The 19,041-nt window shown below is 43.7% G+C and overlaps 2 protein-coding genes and 1 pseudogene across 4 annotated transcripts; 1 reads left to right on the top strand and 2 right to left on the bottom strand.

The window, feature by feature from the left end:
* Positions 1 to 3,447: 3,447 nt before the first annotated feature.
* LOC109903370 (leucine-rich repeat-containing protein 14B-like) lies at positions 3,448 to 6,030 on the top strand (annotated as a pseudogene).
* An 87-nt stretch (positions 6,031 to 6,117) lies between these two features.
* Positions 6,118 to 9,682, bottom strand: LOC109903373 (cytochrome b-c1 complex subunit 7). Its single transcript, XM_020500034.2, has 4 exons — positions 9,611 to 9,682; positions 8,843 to 8,911; positions 8,543 to 8,709; positions 6,118 to 6,289 (listed from the first exon to the last, which is right to left on the bottom strand). Exons 1-4 carry the CDS (start codon positions 9,627 to 9,629, stop codon positions 6,212 to 6,214), a joined length of 333 nt encoding a protein of 110 aa, XP_020355623.1. The 5' UTR covers positions 9,630 to 9,682; the 3' UTR covers positions 6,118 to 6,211.
* Positions 9,683 to 9,945: 263 nt separating this feature from the next.
* On the bottom strand, positions 9,946 to 18,967 carry LOC109903372 (transcription termination factor 3, mitochondrial-like). 3 transcript variants are annotated; one of them, XM_020500031.2, is made up of 8 exons: positions 18,459 to 18,967; positions 13,107 to 13,481; positions 12,826 to 12,978; positions 12,383 to 12,572; positions 11,677 to 11,824; positions 11,426 to 11,497; positions 11,162 to 11,323; positions 9,946 to 10,207 (listed from the first exon to the last, which is right to left on the bottom strand). In XM_020500031.2, exons 2-8 carry the CDS (start codon positions 13,471 to 13,473, stop codon positions 10,013 to 10,015), a joined length of 1,287 nt encoding a protein of 428 aa, XP_020355620.1. In that variant the 5' UTR covers positions 13,474 to 13,481; positions 18,459 to 18,967; the 3' UTR covers positions 9,946 to 10,012. The 3 variants fall into 3 exon arrangements, with proteins under 3 accessions (XP_020355620.1, XP_020355621.1, XP_020355622.1); XM_020500032.2 differs by having other exon boundaries at positions 18,379 to 18,954; XM_020500033.2 differs by lacking the exon at positions 18,459 to 18,967 and adding an exon at positions 16,756 to 16,797.
* Positions 18,968 to 19,041: the final 74 nt, after the last annotated feature.

Here is a 19,041-nt window from a genome sequence, read left to right on the forward strand (position 1 = left end):
GTTGAGATTGCATCGTCTGTGGACCTATTTGGGCGGTAAGCAAATTGGAGTGGGTCTAGGGTGTCAGGTAGGGTGGAGGTGATATGGTCCTTGACTAGTCTCTCAAAGCACTTCATGATGACGGATGTGAGTGCTACGGGGCGGTAGTCGTTTAGCTCAGTTACCTTAGCTTTCTTGGGAACAGGAAAAATGGTGGCCCTCTTGAAGCATGTGGGAACAGCAGACTGGTATAGGGATTGATTGAATATGTCCGTAAACACACCGGCCAGCTGGTCTGCGCATGCTCTGAGGGCGCGTCTGGGGATGCCGTCTGGGCCTGCAGCCTTGCGAGGGTTAACACGTTTAAATGTCTTACTCACCTCGGCTGCAGTGAAGGAGAGACCGCATGTTTTCGTTGCAGGCCGTGTCAGTGACACAGTATTGTCCTCAAAGCGGGCAAAAAAGTTATTTCGTTTGCCTGTGAGCAAGACATCCTGGTCCGTGACTGGGCTGGATTTCTTCCTGTAGTCCGTGATTGACTGTAGACCCTGCAGTCAATCCTGGGGGGTGTAGACCACCCCCCAGCATGACTGCAGTCTGCACTCCACTCAGGGATACAGAGACTGAGAGACACACCTCCTTGTGGTTTAGCCTATAGCTCAACCCACTCAAGTGACGCACCCCTCCTAGGGACGGCATGAAAGAGCACCAGTAAGCCAGTGACTCAGCCCCTGTAATAGGGTTAGAGGCAAAGAATCCCAGTGGAAAGAGGGGAACCGGCCAGGCAGAGACAGCAAGGGCGGTTCGTTGTTCCAGAGCCTTTCCGTTCACCTTGAAGTAACAAAAGCATGGATTAATTTTTCTGCATCATTTTTGGACAGAAAGTTTCTGATTTTTGCAATGTTACGTAGATGGAAAAAAGCTGTCCTTGAAACAGTCTTCATATGTTCGTCAAAAGAGATCAGGGTCCAGAGTAACACCAAGGTCCTTCACAGTTTTATTTGAGACGACTGTACAACTATTAAGATGAATTGTCAGACTCAACAGAAGATCTATTTGTTTCTTGGGACCTAGAACAAGCATCTCTGTTTTGTCTGAGTTTAAAAGCAGAAACTTTGCAGCCATCCACTTCCTTATGTCTGAAACACAGGCGAGGGCAATTTTTGGGCTTCACCATGTTTCATTGAAATGTACAGCTGTGTGTCATCCGCATAGCAGTGAAAGTTAACATTATGTTTTCGAATGACATCCCCAAGAGGTAAAATATATAGTGAAAACAATAGTGGTCCTAAAACGTAACCTTGAGGAACACCGAAATTTACAGTTGATTTGTCAGAGGACAAACCATTCACAGAGACAAACTGATATCTTTCCGACAGATAAGATCTAAACCAGGCCAGAACTTGTCTGTGTAGACCCATTTGGGATTCCAATCTCTCCAAAAGAATGTGGTGATCGATGGTATCAAAAGCAGCACTAAGGTCTAGGAGCATGAAGACAGATGCAGAGCCTCGGTCTGATGCCATTAAAAGGTCATTTACCACCTTCACAAGTGCAGTCTGAGTGCTATGATGGGGTCTAAAACCAGACTGAAGCATTTTGTATACATTGTTTGTCTTCAGGAAGGCAGTGAGTTGCAGCGCAACAGCCTTTTCTAAAATTTTTGAGAGGAATGGAAGATTCAATATAGGCCGATAGTTTTTAAAATATTTTCTGGGTCAAGGTTTGGCTTTTTCAAGAGAGGCTTTATTATTGCCACTTTTAGTGAGTTTGGTACACATCCGGTGGATAGAGAGCCGTTTATTATGTTCAACATAGGAGGGCCAAGCACAGAAAGCAGCTCTTTCAGTAGTTTAGTTGGAAAAGGTTCCAGTATGCAGCTTGAAGGTTTAGAGGCCATGATTATTTTCATCATTGTGTCAAGAGATATAGTACTAAAACACTTGAGTGTCTCTCTTGATCCTAGGTTCTGGCATAGTTGTGCAGACTCAGGACAACTGAGCTTTGAAGGAATACGCAGATTTAAAGAGGAGTCCGTAATTTGCTTTCTAATGATCATGATCTTTTCCTCAAAGAAGTTCATGAATTTATTACTGCTGAAGTGAAAGCAATCCTCACTTGGGGAATGCTGCTTTTTAGCTTTGCGACAGTATCAAAAATACATTTAGGATTGTTCTTATTTTCCTCAATTAAGTCGGAAAAATAGGATGATCGAGCAGCAGTAAGGGCTCTTTGATACTGCACGGTACTGTCTTTCCAAGCTAGTCGGAAGACTTCCAGTTTGGTGTGGCACCATTTCCAATTTTCTGGAAGCTTGCTTCAGAGCTTGGGTATTTTCAGTATCCCAGGGAGTTAATTTCTTATGAGAAATGTTTTTAGCTTTTAGGGGTCCAACTGCATCTACGGTATTGCGCAAGGTTAAATTGAGTTCCTCAGTTAGTTGGTTAACTGGCATTGTGTTGTGTGACAAAACTGCACATTTTTTTATTTAATCTTTATTTAATTAGGCAAGTCAGTTAAGAACAAATTCTTATTTACAATGACAGCCTACCCTAGCCAAACCCTAACCCGGACGGCCCTGGGCCAATTGTGCGCCGCCCTTTGGGAGTATGGGAATCACAACCGGTTGTGTTACAGCCTGGAATCGAACCAGGGTCTGTGGTGACGGCTCTAGCACTGAGATGCAGTGCCTTTTAGAGTGGCCTTTGATTGTCCCCCAGCACAAGTTGCACCTGTGTAATGATCATGCTGTTTAATCAGCTTCTTGATATACCACACCTGTCAGGTGAATTATGAATTACCTTGGCAGAGGAGAAATGTTCACTAACAGGAATTTAAACAAATTTGTACACAACATTTTAGAGGAAGAAGCTTTTTGTGCATTTGGAACATTTCTGGGATCTTTTATTTCAACTCATGAAACATGGGACCAACACTTTTATATTTTTGTTCAGTATATTTACAACACTCTGGGTGTTCCAGCGTACTCTCATCAAATGCATAATGTTTTCATGACCAGTCATGTTAGGCTAGTACATTATGATATCTGATCTACCACTGCTTTGGTCTTGATTAACATCTAAGCCTTCAGTAAATCTATCATTTCAGTGTGGGCATGATGCCAATGTTACCCTGTACAACGTCCATGCTATGTTTGTCTACATTGCTTTACTGTTATTGTTGTTACTGGCGTCTTTTTATAGCTTGCTTGCATAAACAGGTCATTTCAATGTTGGTGGTTTGGAGGGAGGTTGGACCTAATTTTGTAAGCAGTAGGATAAGGTTGTTTCTGCTGTGCCCCTTGGTGAAAGATGCAAATAGATAACCCATTCGAGAGGCGAATGGAATGAGACGGCTGTTTCCAAAAAATAGATCCTCCTACTCACCTACCTCACGCGCCAAGCCTCTCAAGGTCCAGACAGATATACAGTACTAGCAGAGACAAAGAATCAACAGACAGAGAGACAGTTGGGGAGAGAGCAACAACACAAACACATCCAATCACATGGGCTGATTGGTTGATGCTAACACTTCAAGACCCAGACCTCAAGGACAGACCAGAGAAGAGAGAGCCATGAAGAGCCTGAGGTTTCTTGCTGCCGAGGGCTTCGCTCAGAGCGGCCCGAGCACCATGGAGAACCTTAGCTGTTTGTTGTTCAATTTCTACCCACTCCTCTTCAATGCCTGCTACCTGCACGAGAAGGCCTTCCTCCTCCACGACCTGGTCCAAATCTGCCTCTGCACGAACTTAACCTGCAAAGGCTCCTGGGAAGGATGGTTGACTGCCAGGAGGATCTCCTGCATCTGCCGGCAGTGCCTAGATGGCTCTGTTGACTGGGCTGAAAGTAGGCTAACTGTGTGTTCTGGTGTTGTGTTTAGACCCTCCGTATGGTGGACCTGACTGGGCTGAAGGACACAGAGTACCATACCTGTTCCAGTGGATCCACCCTGGGTCAGTGGGCCCACACCCAGCTCCTCACCTGCATATGCTACGAGGTCATGGTGGCCATCCAGGCGGGCGGCGCTGCACCCTCAGCCCTCGAGACCGAGGTGGACGTGCGCCTGAGCGGCTTTGTCACCGGGCGGAACTACAAGGTGGTGGCCCAGGCCTTCCTGCTACTACGTCACTGCCCCTTGAAGCTGAGCTTCATCAGGTCCTGAGCCAACTCCCTGGCCCTCAAACAGCTGTTCTACGTGCTGTGTGTGGCCCAACCGGAGGCCATGAGGAGACTACAGATGGTCCATAATGTTCACCTGGAGGCCCCGCACCTGGAGTTGCTGTTGTCCCGGATAGAGTTCCCCCAGCTGCAGTCCCTGATGCTGCCCGAGGAGGTGATGGACATGCGACGGTTGGGCTCGGATGAAGATGACCTGCTGGTGACCATTGGGGATCTGCTGAGCCGGCTGACTGAGCTGACAGAGCTCTACATGGGCTTCTGCACCTTCCCCAGACACCTGCAAAGACTGCTAAGGTGAGAGGCTCACCTCTGTGTGGGGCGAGAGTGTGTGTGTGCATGTGTATAGGTAGAAGGTATTGATGTCTACTGTATATATAGCTTTGTGGATGTCTATTCAAGCTGATGCATTTCCACTGTGTAATATAACATGGGGGCTGCAGTTTCCAGTACTCAGTTTGCACTCAGTGGTGTTTTGTTTTTGTTGCTTGGCTGTGGGGGAGAATGTAGACAGCTGCCTGCTGCTAAATCTGCAGGTTGGCCAGAAACCAGGGAACACTTAATGGTTGATATTGTCTGCTTCCCAAATTGCACCCTATTTCCTATATAGTGTACTACTTTTGACCAGAAAACTTTTTCACCCTGGTAGAAAGTAGTGCACTTAAAAGTGAATAGGGTGTCATTTACAGCTGACTTTGAAATAGCACTGAGGTCATGCCCCAAAACAACAAGCAGACACCTGCACTGTCCATTAATTAGGCACGCATCATAAAGATTTTTTTGTCAAGCTTGCGTAAAGTGATGCGCACACCCACATTGCAAGCATACACAAGTGATAATATAACCTAATTGGGAAAATGTAATACATTTGTGACTCTCTGGCCTTGTCCAGAGCCCCCTGTCCACCCCACTGAAATTCCTGAAGCTGGCCAACTGTAACCTGAACTGTGTGGACATGGCCTATCTGGCCAACAGCCTGCAAAGGGAGAACCTGGTCAGTCTGGACATAATGGTCACGACGTGTGCGGCCTCTTCCCCACCACAGCTTCACCCTAGAGGATGAACACATGGACATCCTGACCCAGTCGCGGCCTGGAGGCGCTGAAGATGCTGGGCAAACCTCTGAGCGCCACGGCCCTTCGCCGCCTCTTCTCTGGCCGCTGGGTTCCCAGCCCTAAGGTATTTGGAGCTGCCAGTGCCCCGGGACTGCTAACCTGAGGATGTCACCTACCCCTTGGATGAGACGGTCCTGCTGCAGTACAACAGGGAGATGTTCCAGGTGGTCAGGGGTCAACTGATGGGGATCCTTCAGGGGGTGGGAAACGTGGAGGTAGTTACCCCTGTTGGGTGCTTATGACGCAGATATCAATGAGACCAGTAAGGAACTGGGGGTGTCCATGGTGAAATCCTTCAACAGCATCATTGGAAACTTTATTGATACCATTGAGATCCAGAGGTAGATTGAAGTTCAGGTAGAATACCATACCAGAGGGTGGGAAAGAGGGTTGATAGATCAAGGGTGTGTGCAATACAAAGGGTTCATCTTTCTCAATCATCTATTGTGGCTTGCAACACTTCATTTCCACTTATCCAAAGACAACTAAGAAATTTGTACAAATAAAAAGTTGTCAACTTTAGCCTATTAGATGCTTAGGGCCTTGAAAAACTGTTTTATATCCATATGTACTGATTCCTAAGTACTTGAAACAGATTGACAAATGTATTGCTCCATTATCATTTAAAAAAAATTATAAACATGGAACTGCCGTTAGATTATAGTTTAGTCGATTGTTATTTCAGTCTTAAAATTTGGGATGAAAGTGGATTCACTATAAATAAACATTACTGTGGTGATCAACATCCTGGTTCACATCTTAACCCAAAAGCTATTTTACCAATCTTGCAATACTTCTTAACTCTCCACACCTGTACATCTTTTCCAAAAATTTAAATTTGTATTAAGCAGTCTTCCCACAGAGTACACTTTATTTGAAATATTACAGAGGACAACCATTCACCAGACTAAACAGAAGGAACATCAGCCCTCCACAGCAATCTCATTTCTTCGACCACTCCTCAACCTCTTTCCTCTCACGGATTACCTCTTTCAGGTAAGGCTCCAGGTAATGTACGTCCTACAGAAAAAAGGTCAAACAGAAACAAAACATTAGTTCTGTCAACTTTCTTCCACCAACTGTACTTGTGGTTTTTAGTATGTCATTTTTCAACATTAAACAGCTTTATAGGAGTCTCCCAACTCAACTATTGCCCAATTCCAATCCAACCTTTAGTCTCTAACCCTACTTGCTTCATAATCTAATACTTCATAATCATTCTCCTACCTGCTTCATTGATTCTTCAATTAGTTTAGCACTATCAATATACACTGCCCCAAAAAATAAAGGGAACACAAACACCACAATGTAACTCCAAGTCAATCACACTTCTGTGAAACCAAACTGTCCACTTAGGAAGCAACACTGATTGACAATAAATTTCACATGCTGTTGTGCAAATGGAATAGACAACAGGTGTAAATTATAGGCAATTAGCAAGACACCCCCAATAAAGGAGTGGTTCTGCAGGGGGTGACCACAGACCACTTCTCACTTCCTATGCTTCCTGGCTGATGTTTTGGTCACTTTTGAATGCTGGCGGTGCTTTCACTCTAGTGGTAGCATGAGACGGAGTCTACAACCCACACAAGTGGCTCAGGTAGTGCAGTTCATCCAGGATGGCTCATCAATGCGAGCTGTGACAAGAAGGTTTGCTGTGTCTGTCAGCGTAGTGTCCAGAGCATGGAGGCGCTACCAGGAGACAGGCCAGTACATCAGGAGACGTGGAGGAGGCCGTAGGAGGGCAACAACCCAGCAGCAGGACCGCTACCGCCACCTTTGTGCAAGGAGGAGCACTGCCAGAGCCCTGCAAAATGACCTCCACCAGGTCACAAACGTGGATGTGTCTGCCCAAACAGACTCCATGAGGGTGGTATGAGGGCCCGACGTCCACAGGTGGGGGTTGTGCTTACAGCCCAACACCGTGCAGGACGTTTGGCATTTGCCAGAGAACACCAAGATTGGAAAATTCGCCACTGGTGCCCTGTGCTCTTCACAGATGAAAGCAGGTTCACACTGAGCACGTGACAAACGTGACAGTCTGGAGACGCCGTGGAGAACATTCTGCTGCCTGCAACATCCTCCAGCATGACCGGTTTGGCGGTGGGCCAGTCATGGTGTGGGGTGGCATTTCTTTGGGGGGCCACACAGCCCTCCATGTGCTCGCCAGAGGTAGCGTGACTGCCATTAGGTACCAAGATGAGATCCTCAGACCCCTTGTAAAACCATATGCTGGTGCGGTTGGCCCTGGGTTCCTCCTAACGCAAGACAATGCTAGACCTCATGTGGCTGAAGTGTGTCAGCAGTTCCTGCAAGAAGGCGGCATTGATGCTATGGACTGGTCCGCCCGTTCCCCAGACCTGAATCCAATTGAGCACATCTGGGACATCATGTCTCGCTCCATCCACCAACGCCACGTTGCACCACAGACTGTCCAGGAGTTGGCGGATGCTTTAGTCCAGGTCTGGGAGGAGAGCCCTCAGGAGACCATCCGCCACCTCATCAGGAGCATGCCCAGGCGTTGTAGGGAGGTCATACAGGCACTTGGAGGCCACACACACTACTGAGTCTCATTTTGACTTATTTTAAGGACATTACATCAAAGTTGGATCAGCCTGTAGTGTGGTTTTCCAGTTTAATTTTGAGTGACTCCAAATCCAGACCGCCATGGGTTGATAAATTTGATTTCCATTGATAATTTGTGTGATTTTGTTGTCAGCACATTCAACTAGGATGTGTTATTTTAGTGTTCCCTTAATTTTTTTGAGCAGTGTAGTAACAATATCTCCACCTTAGCCTCAGAGGCTAGACTTTGCCCTTCATTCCAAAGTCACACTGTAACCTTCAACTCTGAACCGTGAAGCCAGTTCCATTGCATTTAATTGATTCAGACCTGGGACACCAGGTGGGTGCAATTAATTATCAGGTAGAACAGAAAACTCCAGGAATTGAATACCTCTTCACTATAGCATCAACTGCTATGAAAGTTTAGACATATCTTCCATTTCCCCAGTGGCAGCGCAAAGCCATTTCTGTACAAACTAACGTGTGAGACTATATGCACTGTACCTCTGGGTTCAAATATTATTTTAATTATTTCAAATACTTCAGCGTTTGCATGCCTGGAGTGCCAGATGAGTGGAGTTTGCAGTTTAAGGACCATTTTATTAGTCCATTAAACCAAGCAAGGTTTATCAAACACAAAGTACTTGAAATTTGAGCCCAGGTCTGAATCAGTCCTGAATATGTCATTTGAGCCCAGGTCTGCTGTACCTCCTCATATTGAGTCCGCTGTTCCTTGGGGAGAACTGCCTGCTTCATGGAGAGGTCCAGGGCTCTCTTGAGCCTGAACATCCTGTCGTTGTACACTTTCTCTGGGAGACGCCGCAGGGCCTCTTTCACGTCGCTATCCTCATGGATTGTGTCATCACGCATCAGACCTGGAACCAAAAATATCCACAAGGCGAGATCTAACTGAAGATTCTAGATGTTTAAGACTGAGTGAATTAATTAGTCTTAAGACTCAGAGATGGCCCCAAATAGAATAAAAACATTAAGACTCCCAAGAGTTACCAATTTTGTTGAATCCAGCAGCATTGTAGTACCATTTGCGAAAGCTGACCAGGAGTCTGCCTGTAGTTGCTGTGGGGGATACCAGAAGAGTAATTTGCTTGTCAACAAGTTTTTGTGAACAAACAGCTTAAAATCCAGTTGCAATCACTGCAGCACAAAAGCAAAGAGACACCCAATAATATTATCCATAAATCTAAAAAGACATTGGAGTGGATCCACTAGAAATGAGTGACTTATAGAAGTAGGGACTGGAGGGAGGATTTGACAGTAGTATTATTTGGGCGAACCTAGAAGTGCACTCAAAATGCAAATATTACATGCGTGTTGGATAAGTGGATAGATTGCTAGTAGATCAGATGACCTACATATTACTAGCTAGGTGGAAACTGCTAACGTTAGATGTTGTTAGATAATCAAGCTGCACTGGCGTGGCGTTTGAAGGTTGATCAGACCATAGATTATTATAACTGTTATAGTACTGTTTTACCTAACCATTAGCCATACATTTAATTTAAATGCGCAATATGTCACTGGCACAAACCAGATTTCTTTCATTTGCCATAGCTAGCTAACATACTTCTTGCCTTTCGCGGGGACACAGAGGACGACAGAAAGTCCTTCAAAACATGGATTTGAACGCACCGAAACACTCCGCATCGTCTTGTTTTTCCCCCACAAATCAATAGACCCTATACTCAACAATATCTGCAACGTATCATCTCGATTTACGGGTAAAGAAATGCTTAAAATATAGGTGATTGTAATTACCTGGTGCCCTCGACGCCATGTTGTTCTGTCTGAAAAAAGTTTGAGTGGAATTGTGGGTAAAATGACGTTCTGAGAATGAGGTCATCCGCGGTTGCGCAACGCTGCACAAAACGCAAGAATTGAATTATCACACGAATTGAAATGATCCTCGCTATTTTTCCATTTATATATTTACACGTTAGTCTTTATGAACAAGGCTAGCTACATTTATCAAAGGTCCAAAATCGTCCAAAATCATCCAAAATCTCAACAATGTGTCGAAATGTGGCCCTCTTCTGGTACAAACATGCTCATCGGCTAATTCAACCAGTTCAATAGTAAACAGCAATATTCAATTGTAGAATATCTTCAACATATTTATTCACATAACACACATATACAGAAACTGTAGTGTTTTATTAATTACATCGTCTTCTGAAACAGTTCAAAGTCCTTTAGTGTGGCTGATGCCACTTCAGTGCAGAAGGCGTCATCTGGCAGGGAGACAAGCTTGTCCAGACAGATGTAGTTAGGCTTGGCAGGGTCATACTGAGCCTTATCTAGGTATTGCAGGAACAGGTGTCTTTCTTTGATACGAAGGTACTTTGCATTCAGGACCTGTAGAAAGGACAGATAACTTTTCAGACAATAGGTGATAGCAAGTCCAACTGAATCTGTGACATGTCTAAAGACAATTCACTGGTAATGTACTATGTCCCATCAGCTCAACAAAATGTAAATGTTTTTAGCCACACCTCAGTCCTTGGCCATGACCCAGCAGGGGTTACCCACTGTGACCCATAAGTGGTTCCTGATCCATCACTTGGTAAATACTACCCCACCCAAGTCAGACGCGAACTACCTTAAACGCTTATTGACGAGTTTTGTTACGAGCCCGGACGTTTCTCTAGACGTGAACACGCATCGCTTGCGGAATGGTTTTGGAAACATGAATGGTTCGTTCAATATGTCAGCGAGAAATAATAAAATAAACAAATAGTTTAATTACTACACACCTTTATAGGGTTAGGGTTCCCACACGGCCATATTTTCGGGCCGGCAAGGTAGCCTAGTGGACTAGTAACCGGAAGGTTGCAAGTTCAAACCCCCGAGCTGACAAGGTACAAATCTGTCGTTCTGCCCCTGAACAGGCAGTTAACCCACTGTTCCTAGGCCGTCATTGAAAATAAGAATTTGTTCTTAACTGACTTGCCTAGTAAAAATAAAATATTTACATGTTACAGAGCTTGTTTACGGAAAACAGACTGAAGACAGTGTGGACTAGCTGTGCTAATTGGCTATCTGAGTCTCCAAACACAAATTATTTTGATGTGATATGAAAGTACAGTGCTTTATGTTTGTAGAACTGTACAGCAATCAAGAATCGATTCATGTTTAGATGGAGTATTTGGCTGTTTCAGCTTCCAGAGCCTAAACGCCTTTAAACAGAACATGAACTATAAGGAGTAAATTATTGGGCTAGGTAAACACTAACATATCCAGATAATGTATTCTCTGCGAGTATCCACTATCCAAAGATGGATGATTCAGGACTGGTAGTTTATAGCTTACCTGTGGGAACTTTACAATCAGGTCATGGGGTATGTTCATGGTGTTGTGGATGTAGTCAAATATCTGGGTCAGTTTCCTCTTGTTAGCAGTAAGAACTTTGGGGATTACAGTGACAATGTGCTGGAGCTCATTTTCACGAAACCCCATCTCCAGTTTGCATATCTAGGATGAAAAAGACAGATTCTAAGAATTAATCCTATTTTTCTCTCCAAGAATTAAGACGTATCACAGTTAACGTTTAATAGCGTTTGTTTGTGGTCATACCTTAAGATTCTCCTTAACGGTCTCCAAGCTCCCACACAAAAGTCTGGGAAGACGAGCCACAACATCCCGTGTCTGAAAGATCCGAATGTATTGGTTAAATAATCTTATGCATTATCTCACTGTCTGTAATTTGGGGTGTGAATAATGTTCTATGACAAATTTAGTGGGACATAATGTGACCAATTGCTGTTGTCTTGGGTCAATCCTTACACAACTTTTAAATGTAATTGTTTACTCAATTCAGACCTGACCTTCTGAGCACTAAGGCCTAACTGCTGTTGGTAGAATCCAAGGCGGTTGTCCATCCTCTTCACACTGAAGTTCAGCAGGTACGGAGCTCTGGACACCATGGAAGCCACAGACTCAGCGCTGAACTTCTTAGACCTAAGATATGCCACCCTAATATGAAAGAGAGATTATTACCCAATTTTATACTACAGATTATTTGTAAATAATTTAACAATGAAATGTATCACCTGTCATAGTCCTATAAGAACTGAAGCTGACAGACGAGATTAAACAGGTATATCAGCTGGAAACACCAAGTTTCATCTTTGTCCCTAAGATAGTGTGGTGAATATTATCAAATAAGGATTTTCTTGAGTCCAAGTCAAACTAAGATTCTTTATTTCTGAGCTCAGAGGGAACAGAGTTATACAGCTCAGTGTAGACAGTCTTAATTCCGAAGCATTGGGTGATAAGCACATATCTTTATAGTTTCCTGTTCTTGGGAAGGACTTTCAGTTATCCTTTCATCTCTACAAGGACACAGGAGCAAGCTGGTTTGCAACACATAATTATACTCAGAAGAACAGTAAATTATAATAGGATATTTTCACAAGGTTAGTTACATGGACACACAATTTAAAACGTCCATTACAATAGTCAACCCAGTGTGTTGCTGACTGTAAAAAATGCAACCTGCCAATACAACAACCATCCCCTCAACTCTGGTACCTGGCCTGCAGGTTCTCCAGGCTCTCTGTGAGGATGAAGGGGTTGTGGCTGATCAGATAACCCAGGCGAGAATCCTCCACTCCCAGCTGCTTCAGGAAGACCAGCCGTGGGGTCACGTCTGTCTGGAAGTCTAGCCTCAGCAACATGGAACCCACGTTAGGCCTCTGCTCCAGTTTCCATAGCTGAACACCTGAAGAAGGAACCGAAAGGTTAACACCAGGGTCACATTCATTAGTGCACAGCGTATCAAAATGCTCTGCAGCGGAAATAAAAAGCAAGTGTTTATTTTTGGGCTCTGGTAATCCCTCCCCATTTACTTCAGTTTGGTGTCTAGTGAGTACGATCCAGAGACATAGATATACATGACATCTATTGCTCTTGTACATTAGACAGTGAGGGAGTAATGGCCAATCAGATACAAACCCTAAATGGACCCAACCTACCTAGCTGTACAAGCTTTCCAAGCGTCTCTGACTCGTTGACATAGTCTTTCAGGGAGATGGAGACAGGAGGCAGGGCAGCTGGGATGTCCATACGAACTGCCTCCTCATGACTGATCTCCTCTAATGCAGAGTGGCCTGGGGCATCATCCAAATCTGGAGAGGACAAAAATATTAGGTAGAAATGACCACTGTGTTTTTATTTGATTTATTTCACCTTTATTTAACTGTGTGTGTGTGTGTGCGTGCGTGCGTGCGTGCGTACACAGGGGTGGCATTAGTACCAAAATCTGTCTGCCACTCCTTCAGAAGCATCCCTCCATCTATGAGTTGATGGGAGACAGGATTCTGATATGACACCATATCAGTCCCAGGTAACTCATCAGTATTCCTGTGTTTCGTTTGAGATGGTTGGACCTTAGCATGAGATTCACAGTAACTCCGCACTCCTAGATTCCACCTCTGTCGCGTCTGAGATGGATTCGGACTTCTCTGGAGCACAGAGGGCAAGACTGGAACAATGAAAGAATTCCAGAGGGCTGCAGACCAATGCTGGGCATCTGTGGAATACTGAAGGGTGGTGATACCAACACTCCTTGACCTCAGTAAACTGGTGCATCTCTGACAATGCTGGATACAGGTTAAAGCCATGTAGATATCTGTGATAAAAACACAGGACATTGTGACATGAGAAGGGGGTCTGTACATGGAACGTAACTGGAACACACCATCATGCAAGTACGTTAGCCAATGCTATGAATTTTTAATTGAGCTTGAATGATGGGGATTGGTGTTGTTGAGTAAAGAAGCAACCAATAGATTATAAACAATGAATAAGGGGCTAGCCAGAAGATCTGACCCACTTGCTTACAACTGCACTACGGACGGACAGCCTACCCTGTGTATATTAAGACACCGCGGAGCCAGCGCTAGATACATAACTCAATCCAGGGATTTTTAAAAACTTTTAACATTTATTTCACCTTTATTTAACCAGGTAGGCTAGTTGAGAACAAGTTCTCATTTGTAACTGCGACCTGGCCAAGATAAAGCATAGCAGTTAGAAATGAGTTCTAATCCGAATTATTGTTACACTGAGAATATGGAACGACAACTAAAGGGGAACTGACAGCGTTTTAGCAACATGGAATCTTGTTCAAATCTGTTCATATAAACCCCCAGGAAGAATATGACACCTTTATTAAACATTTTCTGAAAAAGCGAGCACTTAGATATGCTCATTTTCATAAATTCATAGAATTTTTGAGAATGACCTATAAGGCATTTGTGAAAATTCGATTGCAATATAGAATGGGAAAGTGGCTGTGCGTTTGGACAATTAATAGACTGCAGTAAATAAACATCTGTCTTGTCCAGAACCAGAATCTATGCAGACCGGTGTGCCATAGCCAATCAGAGCTATAGTAGGCCTATATGCAAATAAGCCATTTGCCACACTGCCATCATTCACTTTTGTATGGACCTCGCTTTATGCACGGGGGCATTGTCATGCTGAAACTGGAAAGAGCCTTCCCCAAACTGTTGCCACAAAGTTGGAAGCACAGAATAGTCTAGAATGTCATTGTATAATGTAGCGTTAAGATTTCCCATCACTGGAACTAAGGTGCCTAGCCCGAACCATAAAAACAGACCCACAACATTATTCCTTCTCCACCAAACTTTACAGCTGGCACTATGCATTCGGGGAGGTAGAGTTCTCCTGGCATCCGCCAAACCCAGATTTGTTTGTTGGACTGCCAGATGGTGACGTGTGATTCATCACTCCAGAGATCTTAGGCTTATGTGCAGATGCTCGGCCACGGACACCCATTTCATGAAGCTCCCGACTAACAGTTTTTGTGCTGACGTTGCTTCCAGATGCATTTGGAACTCGATAGTAAGTGTTGCTACACGCTTCACCACTTGGCGGCCCAGTTTTGTGAGCTTGTGTGGCCTAGCACGCTGCGGCCGAGCTGGTGTCGCTCCTAGACGTTTCCACTTCACAATAACAGCACTTACAGTTGACCGGGGTAGCTCTAGCAGGGCAGACATTTGACCAATTGACGATGTCGGTGCCATGTTGAAAGTCCTTCATTTGGCCATTCTACGGCCAATGTTTTGCTATGGAGATTGCATGGCGGTGTGCTCGATTTTATACACCCATCAGCAATGGGTGTGGCTGAAATAGCCGAATCCAATCATTTGAAGGGGTGTCTCCTTGTTCACCCACGACTGCATGGCCAAGCACGACTCCAACATCATAATTACATTTGCTGACGACACAACAGTGGTAGGTCTGATTACCAACAACGATGAGATAGCCTATAGAGAGGTCAGAGACCTGGCAGTGCGGTTCCAGGACAACAACCTCTCCCTCAACGTGAGTGAGACAAAGGAGCTGATTGTCGACTACATGAAAAGGAGGGCCGAACATGCCCCCATTCACATCGACGGTGTTATAGTGGAACAGTTTGAGAGTTTCAAGTTCCTTGGTGTCACATCACCAACAAACTATTATGGTCCAAACACACCAAGACCATCGTGAAGAGGGCACGACAATACCCTTTACCCCTCAGGAGACTGAAAAGATTTGGCATTGATCCCCAGGTCCTTAAAAAGTTCTGCACCATTGAGAGTATCCTGCCCGGTTGCATCACCGCCTGGTATGGCAACTGCTCGACATCCGACCGTAAGGCGCTACAGAGTAGAGGTCGACAGATGCCGATACCGATTAAATCGACCAATTTTTTTATTTTATTTGTAATAATGACAATTACAACAATACTGAATGAACACTTATTTTAACTTAATATAATACATCAATAAAAATCAATTTAGCCTCAAATAAATAATGAAACATGTTCAATTTGGTTTAAATAATGCAAAAACAAAGTGTTGGAGAAGAAAGTAAAAGTGTGTGTGTGCCATGTAAAAAGCTAACGTTTAAGTTTCTTGCTCAGAACATGAGAACATATGAAAGCTGGTGGTTCCTTTTAACATGAGACTTCAATATTCCAAGGTAAGAGGATTTAGGTTGTAGCTAATATAGTATTTATAGGACTATTTCTCTCTATACCATTTGTATTCCATATACCTTTGACTATTGGATGTTCTTATAGGCACTTTAGTATTTCCAGTGTAACAGTATAGCTTCTGTCCCTCTCCTCGCTCCTACCTGGGCTCGAACGAGGAACACATCGACAACAGCCACCCTTGAAGCAGCATTACCCATGCAGAGCAAGGGGAACAACCACTCCAAGTCTCAGAGCGAGTAACATTTGAAACGCTATTAGCGCGCACCCCACTAACTAGCTAGCCATTTCACATCGGTTACACCAGCCTAATCTCGGGAGTTGATAGGCTTGAAGTCATAAACAGCGCAATGTTTGAAGCACAACAAAGAGCTGCTGGCAAAACGCACTAAAGTGCTGTTTGAATGAATGCTGCCTACCATCGCTCAGTCAGACTGCTCTATCAAATATCAAATCATAGACTTAATTATAACATAATAACACACAGAAATATGAGCCTTTGGTCATTAATATGGTCGAATCCGGAAACTATCATCTCAAAAACAAAACGTTTATTATTATCGCATATACCCTGACTCTGCGTGCAATGAACACAAGAGAAGTGACAGAATTTCACCTGGTTAATATTGCCTGCTAACCTGGATTTCTTTTAGCTAAATATGCAGGTTTAAAATGTATATACTTCTGTGTATTGATTTTAAGAAAGGCTTTGATGTTTATGGTTAGGTAGACGTTGGAGCAACGGCAGTCCTTTTTCCGCGAATGCGCACCGTATCGATTATATGCAACGCAGGACACGCTAGATAAACTAGTAATATCATCAACCATGTGTAGTTAACTAGTGATTATGATTGATTGATTGATTTTTATAAGATAAGTTTAATGCTAGCTAGCAGCTTACCTTGGCTTCTTACTGCATTCGCGTAACAGGCAGGCTCCTTGTGGAGTGCAATGAGAGGCAGGTGGTTAGAGTGTTGGACTAGTTAACTGTAAGGTTGCAAGATTGAATCCCCGAGCTGAAAAGGTACAAATCTGTCGTTCTGCCCCTGAACAAGGCAGTTAACCCACCGTCCTAGGCCGTCATTGAAAATAAGAAAATGTTCTTAACTGACGTGCCTAGTTAAATAAAAGGTGTAAAAAAAAAAAAAAAATAATAATAATAATAATACAAAAATCGACATCCAAAAATACCGATATCCGATTGTTATGAAAACTTGAAATCGGCCCTAATTAATCGGCCCTAATTAATCGGCCATTCCGATTAATCGGTCGACCTCTACTACAGAGGGTAGTGCATAACAGCTCAATACATCACTGGGGCCAAGCTTCCTACCATCCAGGACCTATATACTAGGTGATGTCAGAGGAAGGCCCAAAAAAACGTCAAGACTCCAGTTACCCAAGTCATAGACTGTTCTCTCTGCTACCCCACGGCAAGTGGTACCGTAGCGCCACGTCTAGGTTTAAAGGCTCCTTAACAGCTTCTACCCGCAAGCCATAAGACTCCTGAACAATTAATCAAATGGCCACCCGGACTATTGACCCCCCCCCCCTCCCTCCTCTTTGTTTTTACACTGCTTCTACTCGCTGTTTATTATCTATGCATAGTCACTTTAATCCTCCCTACATCTACAAATTTCCTCGACTAACCTGTACCCCCACACATTGACTCGGTACCCCACATTTATAGTATATAGCCTAGTTATTGTGTTACTTTTTTACTTCAGTTTATTTAGTAAATATTTTCTTAACTCCATTTATTGAACTGCATTGTTGGTTAAGTAAGCATTTCACGGAAAGGTACACAACTGTTGTATTCAGCAAATGTGGCAAATAAAATTGTTTTTGATCCATCTATTCTGCCAACATTGCCTTACTGTACAACATGGAATTTTTAGGCAAATATAACTTATTTTAAAAAAACTTGTAAAGAGTTGGTTTTGATGCATAAACTGGGAATTTCATATTTGATTATTGATATGATTGTTTGTTTCATTTCTGTAGTTAAAACGATGTCAGTTCCACTTTAAGTAAACAGCCATTTTAGTCTTCATTCTAGCTATCAGTAGCAACAGCATCCATTATGGGATGGTATGTGGTGTTTAACAACAAAGGAGCTGATTGACTGACACTGCCATTCCAAAATGGCTGCTGTGGTTTGTGCTACCTAGCATGAGGATGAAAATGACCGTTTTCTTTCAAAACTAGCAGTTGTTCAATCTTCTCAGTGTAACAGTTGGGATAATTCGGAATATAACGCATTTCTCATCCCTGGATTGAGGTATGTTTTCTGAGCCATATCTCGCGCTGGTTCCGCAGTGTCTTAATATACAGATCAATGTTGTCAGACCCTAGTGCAGCTGTAAGCAAGCAGGTCGGATCTGCTGGCTAAAAGAGGGCATGTCTCATTGAAGCAGCAATGGCTAGCAAGATTGCGTAGAACAATCATACGGGGTAGCCAGCCAGCGTATAGAAATAGTGGTTTTTGCTAGTACAAAATAGATGACATCATGCAATAACTTACACAAATATGGGTCAAAACATGAATATGTCCCATGAACAGGCGTAAAAACAACAAGATAGCACCAATGTCAATCTACTCACGTGTGCACTCTAACCGAAGGATTACGGAAGTGTCACAGCCAAAATAGGAATACAGCAAGGCAACGAGGCAGCTCAAACAACCTATGAGGGACCGATAAAAACAACCCCCTGTCTTTCATCGGGAATTTCTAATGTTACAAATAATAAAATATAAAACTCTTTCCGAAGAAAAATGGCAGTGAATGAATTGGGAGTGCTGGTATTGGAATGTGCATTCCCACTACACCCCTATATTTTTGTTGAGTTGGTTGCGCCGTTGTCTGGTTTGCTCAGTACTCTCTCTGCCCCTTGTCGTTCCCAGTACTCATCCATGTACTTATAGGCAGACGAACATGTCCTGTCTGGAAATGCTGACATATACTAAAAATAAAAATAAACTCCTTAGCCCTCGCCATGGCACCTGTTTTGGGGTCCCGGACATTAAGCAAGGATGATGTGAATTACATGTTACACTTTCAGATGATTAACGAGCAACAGGTGGAGGACATCAGCATCGACGTTTTCTACAAGCCTCACTCCTCTTGACGTTCACTGTGGCTAATTTGATTTACTTCGTATTTTCCAGGTAACCCAATGACAGTTG

Source organism: Oncorhynchus kisutch, linkage group LG14 (genome assembly GCF_002021735.2).
Source record: "Oncorhynchus kisutch isolate 150728-3 linkage group LG14, Okis_V2, whole genome shotgun sequence".
NCBI classification, from domain to species: Eukaryota; Metazoa; Chordata; class Actinopteri; order Salmoniformes; family Salmonidae; genus Oncorhynchus; species Oncorhynchus kisutch.

What these genes read in the sequence shown, in the direction of transcription:
- LOC109903373 (XM_020500034.2), bottom strand. An exon ending in TGCTGGATTCAACAAAATTG is followed by an intron (nt 8,710 to 8,842) that starts GTAACTCTTGGG and finishes TTTTGGTTCCAG; the next exon opens with GTCTGATGCGTGATGACACA. An exon ending in AGCGGACTCAATATGAGGAG is followed by an intron (nt 6,290 to 8,542) that starts GTACAGCAGACC and finishes TTTTTTCTGTAG; the next exon opens with GACGTACATTACCTGGAGCC.
- LOC109903372 (XM_020500031.2), bottom strand. Translation starts at nt 13,473, where the DNA reads ATGGCTTTAACCTGTATCCAGCATTGTCAGAGATGCACCAGTTTACTG. An exon ending in GGAGTGGCAGACAGATTTTG is followed by an intron (nt 12,979 to 13,106) that starts GTACTAATGCCA and finishes TGTCCTCTCCAG; the next exon opens with ATTTGGATGATGCCCCAGGC. An exon ending in TAGGCCTTAGTGCTCAGAAG is followed by an intron (nt 11,498 to 11,676) that starts GTCAGGTCTGAA and finishes CGGATCTTTCAG; the next exon opens with ACACGGGATGTTGTGGCTCG.